Here is an 18,042-nt window from a genome sequence, read left to right as displayed (position 1 = left end):
CTAAATACTAATCAGAAATACTAGGGCTGTTAGCAAGCACTTACCGGAGTACTACAGCAAAGCTAAGAGCGGATAAGATGCCTTTTTTTTTTCTCTCTCTAGAGTAACCCTTTTATGTTGTTATGAAAATGCTTCTGAAGCTGTATGTGTGCAGTGCTGCATTGCAGTGTTAGTTCTGAAATGGCCAATCTAGGGACCAGGAGCCCCAGAGGTGTGTTTGTGTGATGCCCTGCTGGGGTTTCTCTCTCCTGCCTTGCAGAGTGCCCAGTCTGACCACTGCAGAAAGTGCCAGGTGTTAATGCCCCTTTGCTGCAACCTGTACCTGTTGTAGCACCAGGTTGTTTTGAAAAGCTCTGGTATTTCAGGTTAGCACTTAGTGGATTTTTTTACTTGCTGTCCCCAACTCTTCCTTTATAGTCTCTGGAAAGAAACTATATGTGAAGATACTCTAAAAGCATTTACGGTCTGGAAGAAAATAAAATACTAGGAAATGTGCATTTTGAAGAATAATGGACAGGCCCATGGCCTCTTTGTGCTTCCTGTTCTGCATGTGTTGGAATGGTGGGGTTTGGGTTTTTTGTTTGTTTGTATGTAGATATGCATGTATATGAAGGGATGGGTGTAGGTAGATGAAGATAGGCACTCTCACACACAGTTATCAGTACTTTGTTATCTTACCATTCTTCAGGAAGATTAAACCTTTCTTTTGAATGGCTTTTGTTTGAATCATCATTGGTAGCCAGCATGTTTTATGAACTGCAATCTGTATTTTCATATAATCTCCCTTCAGCTGGGACTTGTAGAGTCTGGCTCAAAGTGAATTTCCAGATAGAATAACTTTAGAGCTTGTTTAGTTCAGTCTACTGCAGTCTTCCTGTTAGAAAATGTGACAGAATCTATGATCTAATCATAGTATGTCAATGGCTAGTGGGCTACTAGTTCAGCCATGACATTTCTTCTTTGCTTTCTCTCATAAGATTGTGGGCATTTACTTTCATTACAGCCAGTGAAGTTGCAGTAAAATGAAATCTCTGTCAAGTGTGATTGAATGTGCAGAGACAGAACTGTCCAAAACCAGAAAGGATAAAACATTGATTTTCTCCTTTAATTCTCTTTTCTCTTTTCTGAAAGAAAAGGTGTTTCTCAGTGCGATTGGTTATGTGATGGTACAGCACATGCAGTTCTTTGTCCAATTTTCAAGTGTGTCCACAAGTAATGTCACTGGTAGCTGTGGTATCCAGCATCTCTGCAAAACAGCTTCAGCTGTTATGGAAGGGGTTCTATGTAGTATTTTACCTCAGTAAACTCTTTGAAATGGCATATGCACACTGAAATATGCTGTCCCTTGCTTGAGTGAGCATTTGGGAGTCTTGGATTACCAAATACTGATATAATTTATATAAATCTTAACCCTTAAAGGTGCTTTAGATAGGATTTTGTTTTGGAAGTGACAGTCGTTGTCCGTAGTTCCTTCCTAGCATGTATACGGTAAGGTGAATAGTCATCTTCATTTATACACATTTGAAATGTAATTTCTGAGGAATATATTGAACTGTGTGTAATATGAGTCTGCCCCAAATTTCTTAAAGGAAATTTTACATGTGGAATAATAACTGATATATTGTCTTGGATATTTACAAAGACATCCCCAAAGAAATCTTTTTTGCTTGTATTTGTGAACATAAATGATTTTCCTAGTTTTAAGGCATGATTAAATTGTGTAGGAAATAAAGTAAACATTGACATGGAAACCATTTATCTTACGCCCTGTGCTTAGTAAGTATTGACTGTTCAGCTTTTTAAGCTGAAACGTCATTAATGAGCATGTGCGTGTTAATTCTGGACTTTTTTGGATCCAGTATCTTCTTTACTGTTGTTAGTACTTGTTGGACATGATGTGCTGGGACTCCCAAAATCACCTGAAGCCTGGACCTGCAGTACTTGTAGGTAGAGGATGCTAGTATACTGTGAGTTGGAGAGGAAAGGAAGCAATAAATTTGTAGCTGTTGTGAATATAAATAAGAAAATTATCCCTGACGTTTATCAAGTCTGTCTGTGACATTAGGTGAAATTCCATCATGATGGATTTCAGTGAATTTCTTCATGATAAATGAATCTTAGGAAAGGCGAAACTAAGGAGAAATTTAGGATCTTGGGGAACAGCTTAAGGGTATTCAAATATTTCTCTTCTTTGAGAGAGCAAGCAATGTAATAGGAGTTATGAAGGTATTTGTGCAAAGAAGTGGTGAGTAAGTGTAATGGGTTTGCGTGCCCAGGTGCTGGCAGCGGGGGGCTGCAGGGGCCTCCTCTGTGAGGAGAGGCTGGGGCAGCCCTGTGCCGGACACAGCCGGTTCCAGCTGCTTCTGGATGGCTCCACAACAGCCCCGCCGCAGGGCACAGCCGATCCCAGCAGTGAAGCTGGTGGTGCCTGTGTGAAAACCTGTTTAAGAAAGGGCAAAATGTTGCACAGTAGTGAGGAGTGAGGGGAAAAAGTGTGAGAAACAGCCCTGGGAGCACCAGGGCCAGAGAAGAAGAGGGGACGGAAGTGCTCCAGGTGCTGGAGCAGGGATTTCCCTGCAGCCCGTGGAGAAGACCCGCACTGGAGCAGGTTTATCCTGAAGGACTGTAGCCTGCAGGGAGGACCCACGCTGGAGCAGGTGAAAAGCGTGAGGGGGAAGGAGTGGCAGAGAGGAACTGTTATGGACTGACTGCAACCCCCTGTTCTCCCCCATCCCCGCTGCATCCCTCAAGAGTGTGTGTGGGGGCACAGAGGAGTTGGGAATGAAGGAGTGAAGTTGAGCCTGAGAAGAAGGGGGAGGGGGGAGAGGTGTTTTCTTTTTTGTCTTTGTTTCTCACCATCCAACTGTATTTTAATTGGCAATAAATTAAATTAATCTTCCTCAAGTGTTTTGCCCATGACAGTAATTGGTGAGCGATCTCCCTGTCTTCATCTGAACCCATGAGCTTCTCATCTTATTCTCTTCCCATCCTCTTGAGGAGGGTGAGAGAGAGAGTGGCTAGGTGGGTGTCTGGCAGCCAGCCAAGGTCAACCCACCACAGCAAGAAATCGAGATTAACCTCCTTTGGAAAAGGAGGATATCTTCTAGACCAGATGGAGGCAAGATCATGGGAAGAGATTTTTTTTGTTGTTGTTTTAATCCAGGGATGTTCTCTTACGTTTGCAGTTTTTAGTTTGGTAGTTTGTGTTGACTCAGAGGCTTTAGATTTGGAATTTTAATCTATACATTCAACTGTTTTCCATTACTTTTGATGTGTTTTGTGTATGTAAGTGATCCAGACTGCTTTGGATATTTCAACAAAAATGTCTGAGGAATTGTAGCTTAAATTTTAGTAACTGAGTTTCAATTACTTGTAATTGAAGTCCATTATAGTGGGAACTTGGCTTCATCCCTACTCATCCCTCCTAACAGCAAGATACAGGTTTAAGCTAGACTTACAGTATTAATAGAAAAAAAAATACAAGCATGTTGCTGCTAAAAAAATTTGGAACTTTTTCATTCACCATAAATGCAAAGCTATTTCAATTTTCATTCTTCTGATTATCTAATAATGCTAATGTGTACACATACTATGGTAAGTTATGTTCCCTCTAAGGTTTCTGAAGATGCTTGAAGCATTGGGTGCCAGTCCCTGTTTTCCCACCCCCCCATTGGATATAAATACAGTATCTGTGCAAACAAGGTTATTTTTGTTATTCTTTCTAGTTTTCCTCAGTATATAGACACCCATGTTCATTTTATCTAATGCAGGAGGCGTTAAAAGAAAACAACAAAAGAAGAGAAATGGAGGAGAAAACGAAGAGAGCCAAATTGGCAAAAGAGAAGGCTGAACGAGAGAAACTGGAGCGACAGAAGAAGAAGCAGCAGTTGATTGATATGAACAAAGGTAAGACATCACTTTTAGTGGAGAGATTTGTTAAAAGAAAAAGTAAGTGAGGAGTAACACTGAAGGCTATTCCTGATCAATATGAAAAATACTTGCTGTCTGCTTTGAAAGCTGAAAAAAAAAAGGTTAACTTTTTCAGTGAAAATTCTGTTTTGGTTTAGCTTACCTGATCCTGTAATTCCGTGTCTGCCACTTAATGTGTAATGTTCCTTTCAAGGCGTTCTGTTGTGAATTATTGGCTTGTTTTCATTTGTAGCAGTTAATTGATTTTTTTTTTCATATGGATTTACTTCCAAGAAGAAGTATCTTTCTTGCTTTGTTAATTTCATTCTGTAAATGTCTCTATAACCGAGGTAGTGTGGCAATTAACGTCTGTCTTTTTGGGCTTGGAGGCTCCATGTTATAATGGATGTTCTCCCAACAGTCCTATTAGGAGCTAGAAAATCTGGTTGAGCTTGGAGCCTAAGTAGAGTGACATTTCAGCATGATAAAAAGCAATGTGTTGAGCTTGTCAGCTGTGAGAATATTGTATTTTGCATGAGGCCACCCTAAGAGAGTGGAAAGTAAGAATGCAGGAGGAATCAGGTGGTCCTGATATTGATGCTGTGCAGATTCCCAGAAGGTTGTAAAATACAGGCTTTATTCTTTACTTCTTTGACTACAGAAAGCAAGTAGAGGTGGTAAAAGCGTACACTGGATTATGCAAGAGATTACTTGAGGCTGCAATTTTTTGTTCAGTTTCCATGTGTTTGTGTTAATATGCTAATCTGACCCAGCTGTAAAACACTTGTCCTTTTTATCCCCTGAACAGACTAACAGGTACATACTCATGGCAAAATGCTGTTTGTTTTTTGGTTGTGATGAACTTTATGGAAGATGTGATGATGTATTAACTTTGTGTAAGGATGATGTTGCAGTAAACCACATAATTATGACAAACTAACATAGTGGTATGCTGGAGATTGATCGAATTAAGTTTAGAAATAACACTGTCTTTCAAGGGCATATATACAGCATCTGTAAAGTCAGTTTATACAAGGATGAAAAATACTGGAGAAATACTAGACCAGGCGAACACACTCACTCCAACATATAAGAGGATGACTGTGGAGGTGAACACAGCCATGAAAAGACAAGGTACTGGTCAGAATTTCCATCACTGATAATGCGGTAGTGCAGAAATACTGTCACGTAATACGATACTGTTTGGTGTCGCGTATATTTAGAATGCCAGTATTTCTGGCATATCGCTAAATTTCCCATCACTAGTGAAAAATCTATGACTTGTGTGTGGACAGCCAGCCCTCAAGGTATGTTAGCCAGCCAACCTTCCCTTCCTGTTTGGCAACCACATTTCTCTAGAACCTGCAGTTACACTTGTATCAATATAGCTTACAAATATATCATCTATTTAAGCATTAATTTGCCAGACTGAATCATATTTACAATGGTTTCAGCAGGTTGTGCTGTTTTATCTTTATTGATATAGGTATACAAGTGTTACAACTTTGTGGTTTTTTTCTGCTCAGAAATTTCACAGTTTAGATTTGGTAAAAATGGGCAACCCATATATAAACCTGCAAAAACGAGGAAGTGGACAAAGTGAGAACAAGTTTTATTTACAAGTGAAGAATCTTTCTTCTGTCATCACTATATATGTACTATTATATTTTAAGAAATCATAAATTAGATTTGCTGTTGTATTTGCTGATTGTGATAAATTGTTTTTCCCAATACTTCATTCTTTGCATTCTGAGTTTTAAAAGTGACTTTATATTAATGTACTGTAATTTGTATACCATGATAGAAAACAAATTATTTATGTGGGAATCTTTTAAAAATTCTCGTGTGTTTGTGTACATAACTTTGCCACAAAGCCTCAGAGTTTTGCTGTTTATTTGATTGGTTTCTGTTGGTTTTGAAGTTACTTCCCCAGGGCTGGTTTGGAGGGTTTCTGCACCGGTACCACAAATCCTATTATTTTTGGCCTTGCTTGAAGTGGCAGTGACGCTGCATGGAATATACTGTAGCATAAGTTTTAGTGAACAACTCTGTTGCTTTGTATAGATGAACTTTGTATATATAAACTTAAATTTCATAAAATATAAAGATTCTTCTAATAATTTCAGTTTAACTATAAACAAAATATAAAATTTAAATACAGGTGATGCATAAATATGTTTTCTATATTTTGTGAAGTTAAGCTCATGGAGATGTCTAATGAGACTTTTCTAATCCATTCTTTCAGCATTTGACTAATCTTTCTTTAATATCTGTCACCTGACAAAAAAAGTCTTGCGTAATGTGGACAGGCACTTTTCTGTGATTGGGGTTAGAACAACCTAAAAATCCTATCATCACCCTCCCCTCTACCAGTGTTCTTGAAGACATGCTGAGAGAGGTTAGTTTAAACTACCACTTAAGACCATGTAAGCTAACATGTTTTTATTAGCTGTTGAAAAGTATGAGAAGCCCACTTAGATACTATTGTCAGTGTCTGTGTTTAAAGGCTGTAGCTAACAGATCAAAGTTACACCTTCTTAAATTGCTTCAGCTCAGTTGGTGAGAGCATACCTGTCTACATTCGTTAATTTTTTAGGCAGATGAGGAGTAGACCATGCTTAGCAGTAACATAGATGCCTCCGTATACTGATAGCATTTTGCTTTTCATCGTGAAAGGCTCTTCCTATCAACAGATGCAACTAGAGTTTAATTTTGCATTATATTTCTTCTTTACTGAAACTGCAAATAGGTGAATAACTGTACATGGCCAAATGCACTGAAACTGCCATTTAAGTAACTAATGTTTCTAAATCAGTGACACAAAGTTAGTTTAATACTTCTAAAATATTTTTTCCAATATTTAGTTATATTGAAATATCCATTTCACATATTGCAACTCTATTGCCATGGTAGGAGGCAGGGGGATCGCTCCATCCACTGAATTCCACGGCATTGATACTCAATTAACTGTTTTTGTCAAGTAACTACTTTTTTTTCTTGATACATCTACTTCTGCATGCTCATTGCTGCTTATATAAATAGTTTGCAAATTTGTCTAAGTGAATGTGACACAGAAGACTTAGAGGAAAGAGGCAGATGTCCTCTCAAGCTGTCATTTTGACAAGGTGATTTTCACCCAAAGGGTGTTTTAACCTAACTCTGTTTCAGTTATTTCTCTAGCTATATCTTCAAGAATAAAATTCTAATGCATTGCTACAGCCTTTCAGGTCAGAGCAATAGGGTTCCTACATTTCCCAGCCTTTTAGCGTGTAGTTCTATAACAAGTATTTTTTGCTGTTACCTGGTTACACAGCTACAACTTTTTTGTGGCCACTGGCAAATCCAGATTAGAATTAATTAGAATTAATTAAATATTACAATTACTATCTGTTTCTTGGTGTGACTGAGAGAGCAGAAAACTGCAGTGTGGCCAGAATCAAGGACTGTCCTGTATAATTCCTAGTTATAAAGTAACCTTAGAGTTGCCAATATTTTAAAGACCAGGTTACTCAGTTTGGTGTTTTGTGCTTTGTGTAACTGAGAGGCCATGTAAATGCTGTGTGTAAACTGATATAAATCCTGCTAAACATTCCAAAATGTGTAAAGATGAATGTAAAAATGTAGAAAAGCTCTCAACTCCATATAAACTTTAAAGTGATTTACAGTGGACAGCATCGTACAAACTTAAATAATTCTAAATCTTAAAACATGTCCACATTTCAAAAATACAAATTTTTTTGATGCAAAATTGAAAGTGGGCTGATAGGTGAAAAAATCAACATACACTGTCTAATATAAGAAAATACAGTAGGAACTTATCCAACATGTGCACTTCTCTTTGCCTCAAGAAAACTTCATTGTATCAACGTGTATTATGTTTTGTAAATAAGCACAGTAATACATACAGAAGGGTTAAGTGGTTAAACAAAACTAAATATTAGGTGAGACTAAGATCTTTTGAGCCTGTGGTTTATCTTGAAGTCAGTTCTATTGGAAATTGTTTCTTCAGTTGTAGTCAATGGATTTGGCATTATTTGGGATAAAATTGTTGATACAAATGAGCTGTTTTGGACAGAAAAGGCTGTGTAATGGGTTGAGTCAAAGGCAACTTTTGTGACTTTCTATAAAAGCAGTATGATGGGCAAGGCATTATGGAGTACCCAACTTATGGAACACTTCAAAATGTCTGAGAAATATTTTCAGAATTTAACGCCATCTTCCCCTATCTGTGACATGCTCAAGCAGTTTTAGAGGAAGCTATTAATATTCATATAAAAGTGGTTGTTTAAAGACTGATTAAAAATTACAATTAAAAAAATCTTATCAAAATTGTTATAATTGGTTGAATTTGGCTGAGAGAAGTAAATTTTTTATTTTGACATAGAATTCCACTTTTATTTGCATTAATGTTTTTCAGAATAAATTTTAAACTCTTCGTAGTGAAAAAGTGTATTTCATATATCGTTGATTTAAAACTACACCTTATAACAATTTATAGCGAGACATGTTGTTTAATATTAAAACCTCCATTTAAAAAATTCTATTAATATGGATTTCCCATTATGTAGTGCCTGAACATCTCTCACTGATGTGTGGTGCAGTCACTCTGTAATGCAGTCAAAGCCATAGCAAGACAGTCTTGCAACTGTTGTACTCTGTTACTTCCAGACAATGCTAGTGTGGGGTGGTCAGCTCCATCTCCTCAGCTGTAGCGGTAGGGCTTGGGAATATTTGGTCCTTTCTGGTGTCCTTTTCACTCTGCTATTATTTATGCATGTTTGTTATGCTTCCCGGACTAGAAAGGTACCTCTGTTTGCCTGTTTTCCTGGTGTTTCTATGGAGACATAGAAAGACCTAAGTGACTTACCCACACACCTAGAGATCCCAAATTTCAGTCTAAATCATGAACCATTCTTTCTCATTACAGGAGAGGAATTCTGTAGGAAAAGGGCTTAACAGTCCCTTCTCTTCTTTAGCATTCACTAGTGCTACGGAAAGAGAACATTCTTTATAGCTGTTTTTCAGCAGTGTTTCCTATTTTTTGAGGGCTGTAGCCGACTGGGCTACAATACGTTTGTACATAGTCTTTCATGACTTCCATCTGATTTAACATCTGCAAAATTCTTGCAGCATTGCTTCCATGTGCATATCTGAACAAGAGAGAAAAAAAGAACTGAAGACAGCTTTCTAGGAGCTGAAAAGTGTGTAACAGCAATTCTGATGCAAATGTTATTTAATCAGAAACAGTTTTGCTCTTCATTATATCTGATTACTATGGCAATTAAAATCACCTTTTAACTACCAGTATTAGGATAAAAGATAGAATGAGCTTCCTCAGTCCCAATTAGTATTGAATTAATTGTTTTGAAGACATATTAACATTCTTCCCTAATGCAGATGAAGATAATGGAAATGAAGTTCTGTGCTAGTGGTTGATGGATATTCCTACTTTCCCTTTTCAAGTACTCTTATATAAGAATTCATATGCTATTTATTCAAACTGGTATGTACTAGTATCAGCAATAATTCTGTTGTGTTTCCTTGAAGTGTTGTTAGACTTGCATTGACTGTTGCAGGATACAATTCAAGAAGGTTACTTTTGCTACAGTTTTCTAATGATTCTGTGCTTTCCTGATTGTTATGTCTTCCTTCTATGTCCTTTAGCATAAACAGAAATCCATACTAAGTTTATTACGAGATACATACCATTTTGTAAATGTCTTAGCCTTAATCCATTGGATTTATATATTGGCTACTGATTGCATGGGGTACCTGGAGTGATAAAACTTGGAGCTTGCTTACATTCTACAGATTATTAATTTGTGGTGCTGGATGCCAGTGAGGCAAGTGTTACAATTCCTTTGGGAAGTCATTATCTTTCATATTGATGTCGGTGGTCTGTTTGAATATGCTGCATTCTTCCTGAAATAAAATATTCACAGAAAAAAATTGGATGGAGATTTACATTATGCTTAAATGTGAACATCTATAGAACCAGAATGAGGTTCGATTTTTCTTCTCCAAAGCAATTATGCATGAGTTGCTCAAAATTTTTTAAGATCTGTTTATGTAGCAGTTTGAAGCCATCTTGAGAATGGGGGGGACATCAAAATTACTGTAAATGTTATTAATATGGGTCAAAACCAGCTCAAGAGAAATGCAAATAGATGTGAGCATGGACAGGAAGCTAGAAAGAAATTACAACTGAAAATTTAATCTCACCTTTTAAAATTTTGCACTGGAAAAATTTCTGTTTATTTGTGAATGTGGTGTATGGTACCTTCCAAGTAAACTGATTTAATGAGTTAATTTGTTGGGGGGGGGGGAATTATTAGGCTCTGAAATCTGAGGTTGGGATAATTACAGGTGAAGAAAGGCAGAAGAATTGGATTCTTTTATCTTAAAGTAGGTTTCTTGGGGACTATTTACTGAACAGTAACAAGTGTTAACTTTGGATAGTTGTCTATGCAAATTCAACTTTTTCTTGGAGAAAGTATTCTTATTTCAAAAAGTTATTGTTGTTAATTTTGAAAATACCTGTAATATTCTTTATCTCAAAGTAGTTGCTATGTAACATTATATTTGTATATTTTGTAGAACTTCCAGTGTTAAAAAGCATTTCTGAAATAATTTAGTTGATCAACTAACTTTTTCTTTACTATAAGGTTTGTTCAGGAATCAAATAGCAAGGAGGAGAACTGCATATAGAACTATTGTGAAATGGAAGTTTATTTGATTGTAATGGCAGGACAAGTTTGGTGACTAAATTCTGTCTTAGTGGAATGATTATGTTTTTCTGTGGTTGTAGTATCTCATTTCTAATAGAACTGTTAAGATGCTGTCTTCACAAGAATAGTTTCCCAAATGTAGGAAAGAATATCATGTTGATGAGCCTCTTTCTACTGTATGCTTACTGTTAAACAACCCTCCCAATTGTTTAACAGTAGTATACATAAAGTTAACTTCATAGATTAAATAGTGATCATTTGCCAATATATATCATAATAGATCTTCACTAATAATTTTCCATATAAAGTATTGAATAATGAAATGTTATAACACTTCCAAAAATGTTAGTGCAGTTTTGTACCCCGATATAATCATTGTATTTAAAGGTAATTTAAAAGGCTGATGATAAGGCAATGTATACTTAAAAGGAAAAGTTCTTTAAGGCACCAAAGGACATTTATTTTAGTGATAAAAGCCTACTTCTTCTCAAATGTAGAGATCTAATTAAATTAACTTGAACTTTATGGCGTTGATTTCAGTGGTTCTTTGTTAGTTGTATAATCAGACTTTCAACTTGAAGTTGCTGGCCAGTGGTGAGTTGTGCAATCCACCGGTAGAAGATTTAAAAAATTCTAAACATATTGCATTTCATCTTTTAAATGTGCAGCAGAAACAAAGACTCTGCTTCTGGATTTGTATCCAGAAGATACATTTTTGTTGACAGCAGAAAGTACAAATATGCTTGGGTTTTTTAGACATTGCCAGATGGGCAATAAAGGTAAAAGTGCGACTTTGCAGGTCTGGAAATTTAGATTCTAAACCTAGAGAGACATCATTTGGTGTCATATTCCATAAGGTGAGGGCCATAATGTAGTAACATTTGTCTTGAGAGTACAGAATGTTCAACTTTACCACATAAAAGATGATTTTCAGAGAGCCATCAAAAACTAAAAACAAAATATCTCTTTAGACAATTAAATACTGTAGTAATGAGAAACTATCAACTAGAAACTGTAGAAAAGTCAAAGAACTGATAGTTGGTCTGTACCAGTGTAACAAAATAGGTAACTGTATTAATGAGGAAATTTATATTCAAGGTTGGGCTCTAGATTATAAGTAAGTTCTGAAACGATGTGTGGTTTCTGCTATCTTCTGTATTTTTGTAACAATATACTCTGTAACAATTATTGTTTTGAGTGAAGTTTTCTGTGGTTGCAGTAGGACTTGGCTAGTCAGTAGTTTCCAGGTAAATCCTGTGACATATCAGGGTCAACAGTAAATTCCCTGTTAGAAACATCTTGGGTTATACATTCTAAATTCTGGTGTCTGTGTTATATTCAGTTTCCATACTTGTCCAGTCCACCTGAAATTGGTTAATTATCATGAACAACAATGTAGGTTTCAGAGCCGCTTTGGAATCTGTGTAGAAAGGATTCAAAAACATGGACAAGTTACAGCTTGACGTTTGCCATGGCATTTTTCTTTGTACGCATTCTTAGTAGGAAAAGTCCTGAAATTGCATGCTTGACTTTCCAACCCCTATTGAAAAAGCTAATTCACAAAAATGAAGTTTAATAAAGATCCTTTGAAGGAATATTTAATTTTTTTTTTCAAACTGGATGTACTGTGAGGTATCATGCTAATAAATGAAGTTTGGCAGTTTAGTCTGAACTAATTGCTTCCCTTTTTTTGAGATTAAATGTGTGATAAAAGTAAATGTACACTGATAGGGCAGTCAGGAGCTGGCCAAGAATTCTGTAAGCCATTGATGAAAGATAATTGATTCTCTATCATATGTGCACGCAGTTATTTTTGCTCTAAAATGTATTTTCAAAAAGTTTTCTTTCTTGCAAACTCTAATAAGAAAAGGTCAACTACAGAAGTTTTATTCTAAAAGGTAGAAAGGCTCATATAAAGCAATTACTGTCTGATGAATATTTTGTTATGTGTCACAGAGAGGTTTCTTTGTTACCTATTTGACTTCACAGTTGTCATCCCAAAATGAATTTAGGATCAACATTGATCGCTTCTGGTTCTGGCACTGAAAGCTGATATTTTTTGTGGTGTAAATTACTACAATTAGCTAAAAATGGTTTAGGACTTGAAATAATTTAAATATAAATTGAATGTTGTCACTACAAGATTAAAGAATAATAGTTTAAAAAAAAAAAAAAATCAGCAAGAATATGTAAGAAATCCTGATTCCTCAAAAGGAGTTCCCAAGACTGGTTTCTTCCCTAAAATATTGGAGCAGTTGCTCAACTATAAGCAATTTTTAAAAGAAAATTATTTTCTAATGCTAAAAGCATTGATGATTTTGTTCTGCCTTATGTATCTGCTAATCATATGAATTAGAAGTTGCTTAGTACTGTAACTGAAACGTAGCCTTTAAACCGTAGTAGAACTTGATTACAGATGCATTTAATTGTTTAGGTATCATACTGTCATTTTTCTTTAATTTTTTTGAGCTGCACAATCTTTTCCTTCCCACGTAGAGGCAATGTCTTCCCATTTGTTACTAAGTAAACCATGTTAAAGCCTATTTTTTTAAGTTTAGTGAAAGTCACCCTTGCAAGGGGCATAAGTCCTATTCAGAATGAGGCCCCAGGGGTAATGCTGATGCATTTCAATTAAATACATTCCTGCTGAAGTAGACCTTGACCATTGTGACATTTTCTGAAAATGAAAAAGTGTGCACATTTCAAAAATTGTTTTCAATAACCTGCCAGTACAGCAAAGCATGTTTTTTCTCATTCTGTTAACTTTATGTAAGCCTGAGATCAGGTTATCATAAACAATGAGCTTAATTGGTGTGAAGCAAGGATTTGCCCTGTTTTGTAAACTGACATGAGGTATAGGTTCACTTATCAGTCATACTGTCCTGACTTGCTCTCCTTTAATTGAAAAGTAAGTCATGAGATTGTATTCTAGTGCAAAATGCCGATGAAGACTGCTTCCTGAAGATTTTTACTATGCATGCAAAATGAATTTAGCAAATGAATAAAATGCAAATATATGAGGAGAACACAAAAGCACGCTTTCCAAAAGACACTGAAAACTGACTTTTTAAAGTCAACATATTGCAATTAAAAATTCTGGTACTGATTATGACTAAGAAGTCTTGTTTAAAAGTTTATACAGGACACACATTAGACTTATGAAAAGTACTTAAAAGTTCAAAGCAAAACAGGGTAGTGCAAGATGTGAATAGAACTATAATTCTGAAATCATTTGGAGAAGCTGGCAGGTAGACAGCGTGTGTTACCTAACGTGGTATTTGACCGGACTCTTTCGTAAGGGCCTAAATTTATGAAAAGATTCCTGGGAAGTTCCTGTAAACTTTTGCCCAAATGGCTGTTCGTTACTTACACTTTTTATTAACTTCGATTAGGTTACAATTAGTGTATTTGTAATAATAGGAGTACAAGATGTTTTGCAAAGTACACGAGAGTATTGCCTTTATTGGTAAATGAAAGTGCACCAGTAAATATATGGGTATTCCTGCAGTAATCTTCACCTATTCAGTGCAGGCAAATAAAAGGGAAGGCAGCAAAACGCTCCTGAAACAAGAGCATGTTCCCAGGGCCTCTCGGAGCCTTAGCTGTGAATCTGAACTGAAGAAACCAAATAGATAGGAGGTGGATCATGTTTTGGATGCATGGGCTGAGCTCTATTGTGGCTTCAAGTGAAGTGCAGTCTCTGTAGTTATTCTCCTAAGTTATTCAAGTAACTTAAAAAGCCTAAGCTGTTTTGTTGTTTCGCTTTTACCATCAATAGTGCTACCCCAGTTCTTACATTTCATTTAAGAATAGTAGTAGTTATTGGGGGTTTTTATGTTCTAATCCAAATGGCCTCCTTTCTAGTGCAAACTAAAAATGCAGTCATCATGAAGGTCCTGAAAAAATCTGCTAGAAGATAAATTATCATCTGTCAAAAAGGTAGATTCCTACCTTTTTGATAGATGATAATATGCTGAAGGCTGAGGTAAAACTTTGTGCAATAGAGGCCACAAAAAGAAACTGAAATTGGTCTCACCGAGTTTCTAGTTCTTCCAGTCTAAATCAGAAAGTTATGTTTCTGAATCCCTTGTCTAGTATGTACTGAACATTTTTGGCTGGGAAAAATGTGACTGTTTACTTAGTGCATGGAAATATGGGTGACATTTGGAGGCAATGTTTAGATAAAATGTCTTCCAAGTTTGCTTTAAGAACTCACTTAAATCTACTCTTTCTTTGTGTTCTGTAATGGGGGCGGGGGGAAGGAAGTTTAAAATATTTCAATACTTTGACTCAAAAAAATTTGAGTAAAAAAGAAAATTAAATATTTTAAAAATTCTTTTAAAAATAGCTTATAAGAAGTGAGCTTGGCTTCAGGGAAATTGATACTTGTCTTCCTGAAGAAGGTAAGGACCTATTTTTAGAACAATTCAGTGCGATTGTTTAGAGGAGAGAAACTAAAAACTCTCATGAAGTTGAAACCATCAGAGCCGGCCACTACCACAAAAGCAAGTTCAAGAATGCCTGCTGAATCAGAGGCAACACAAGAAGTTAAATATTCCCATCGTTATGTAAAGTCTATGAAAGAGCCCTGATTTTACGTAAATTTGTCATTCAAGGTTCAGGTTAGGCCCTAAACGGAGCACTACCACGTGTTTTCTAGTGTGATCTTTCAGCATTGCTCTTTTAATTGCAAGAATGACTTTAAAAGCCTCATAGGCTACAACAGACTAAACATATTTCAGTTTCCAATATGAAATTTTAGCAGCAGTTATTTAAAAAAAAAAAACCAAACCAACAAAAACAAGACAGTAAAACCTATTGTCCTGGCTCAGCAGTAGCTTTTATTGCTACTCAGGCTAGCAAAAGAATGATACTTTACCTGTGTATTTTTTGTCAACTTCAATGTTCATTTTAATGATATGAGTTATAAATAGAAAAGAACATATTTTGCATTTAATATCAGGAGGTATGGATGTTGGGGTCTCTTTTTGAGGTTTAGATGAGATTTGCCAGGAACATTTGATAAAGGAATGTAATATCAACAAAAAGGATGCTAAATCTAACTTAAGGTCATATTTCATAAGGTGCTAGCAGTGATAGCAAAGGGAAATATTTTATCTTCATCTCCATGTTGAAATGGTTCCTCTGTTTCAGAGGAACGCTGTTGAAACAGAGAAAATGGCTACAGAAGCAGGTGAAGGATTGCGTTTGTTCTGTGCAAAATAAGATAAAGTAAACATTCTTCATCATTCTCAAGTGTTTGTTTTCTACCTTTATAACACAGTCCTCATGGTTAATTTAGCAGCGTACAGATTATGCTAAAATAAATTACCTACCTATACTGACGAATCTTAGTTCTACATCTGTATCAGATATACAGTGCAAGAGCAGGCTGTTTCAAATAATTATTTTAAAAAGCAAAGATACTTTAATCCTTCTGCTGTGTTCCAGAGGTAAGTTAAATGTCAGCTCTATATACTTGTTTGTGTTGGGTAGAAGGCCTGATGTGTTTGATGAGCTTTATCTCTGGACTGTGTTAACTGCTTGAACTGTTTTTACGCAAATTCTCATATAGCGAATACAAGCAATGTAAGGCATACAGAACAGCAAAGCATCTTGATTTTTTTTTTTTAACATTTCCTATCTTAAGTACTTCTCAAAGAGAGATTCCCATGTAAGGAGGGTGACAATTAAAAAACTTAAATGTACATACAAAGCAGAAGGGAGACTCAGTCGGTGATAACAGGACTTGTCTAAAAGCGTGCTTGAAACTCTTAGTCCTTCACGTATTGATAATTATTTTTTTAAATCTTGATTTTATGTTTTACAAAGGGAGGCTTAAGGTTTGTATAATACTATTGCTGTCTTTCCTAGAATAGTATTGCACATGCAAAGGCACATTTACATTAATTTTACCTTTTTAGAAAATGTTTCTTTTCCTGTCTTGTTTCTAAATATTTACAATTGTAAAGTTAATATTGTAATTCCATCTCCACGTGCCATTTGCTGATGGATAAAATATAAAGAATGGCTTGAGTTTGGGACACATTATCTATCTTTGGAAAGCTCAACTTCAAAAATGTTCTGGAAATAGATTATATGCTTTGTTTCTATCTGATATTTTCTTCTTTGGGGAGTACTTCACATGAGAATTGAACTGCTAATTGATTGTAAAGTTCTGAATGCAGTGTGTTACATGAAGAAAAATCAAGACAGACTAGTCATACCTGATTGTACACTTTCTAATATATTTTTTCTTGATAAATATTCTAAACAAACAATTATTATTTGGAAGGACAGTTTTCCTCGTAAATATAAAGGTCATATCTGCACTAGAAGACAATTGAAAATAAAAACGCTTGCTCAAAAGTAAGGGCTTAGTTCATGCCTACAGATAGCCAGGAGTTGTGTTCTTCACACTGTAACTTACGCAGCAACATAAGTGCCAATAATTGGTTTCTTGCACTCTCACTCCCCATTTCGTCACGTACCCTTTTTAAAGGTACACCATCAATAAGGAGTTGCAGATTGATGCTCTAGGTACAGTGGATTGAAAAGATCATGTGACTTATGCTCCTGCTATTGCCTGTGCTATATCATATAATTCCTTTCAGAATTTTTTGCTTCATCCTTAAAATCTCTAGACTTCTTTCTTCCCACAGTCTTGTTTAGGAATATGTTCTAAAACATCATTTTTGATTGCAGAGATACTTCTACTAACTCAGCCTAAATGTTTTCCTGTTTGCTGCTGTACCAAAACAGCCCTCTCTTGAGGAAGTTATCTGCTGGGATGAGTTTTCTCTCTTGGGACTTTACAGATTCTAAGCACAGAAGGAGGTCGTCATACCTCTTTTCAGTGGCTGCTTTATGCAGTCTAAAGAAATCGTGCTGCCTGAGGCATTTCTTGTTACGATCCACTCCCCTGGTTATTGTAAAGGTTTTTCTAGTTGTGATTTGTCTTCTGTAATCAAGCTTGTATACCATTACTACTGGAAATAGAGTATGCTGACTTTTTAACGTGCTGATCAATATTGGTAATTCATCTTTATATTGGAGCTCTTGGTCATTCCCTGATGAAGACCTCCTGGCTTGCACCTGAAGTTATACAAACTTGTTATATTTCTATTATTTTCACTTATTTTATTATTCAAAATCTTATGCATGTTCTGATCTTATCTTCCAAAATGGTAGTATTTCCGATTTGTATGTCATCTGTTGTTATGGCAAATCCACTAATTAGGTTTTCAGAAAAATTCAACTGATAAGCTCTCAAATGTTAAAGCTTCCTATCTATAAACAACCTTTTGTTGTTACTTAGCCAGATATTTTACTAATGACCATCTTTTGCACCTTCCACTAATGAATTAAGCAGCCATTATATCAAATGTTGAACACCAGATAAATG

General features: G+C 35.8%; 1 protein-coding gene across 1 annotated transcript in view; it reads left to right on the top strand.

Moving 5' to 3' along the window:
• The window catches only part of DIAPH2 (diaphanous related formin 2), a 265,592-nt gene that overhangs the window by 172,652 nt on the left and 74,898 nt on the right, over positions 1-18,042 (top strand). Inside the window, exon 26 of the mRNA XM_076347001.1 lies at positions 3,771-3,906. Within this exon, the coding sequence (XP_076203116.1) occupies positions 3,771-3,906 (136 nt within the window). The remainder of the gene's footprint in view (positions 1-3,770; positions 3,907-18,042) is intronic.

The sequence above is a fragment of the Aptenodytes patagonicus genome, chromosome 9 (genome assembly GCF_965638725.1).
Source record: "Aptenodytes patagonicus chromosome 9, bAptPat1.pri.cur, whole genome shotgun sequence".
NCBI classification, from domain to species: domain Eukaryota; kingdom Metazoa; phylum Chordata; class Aves; order Sphenisciformes; family Spheniscidae; genus Aptenodytes; species Aptenodytes patagonicus.
The sequence above is the reverse complement of the archived record's forward strand: the minus strand, read 5'-3'. Positions and strand labels throughout refer to the sequence as shown.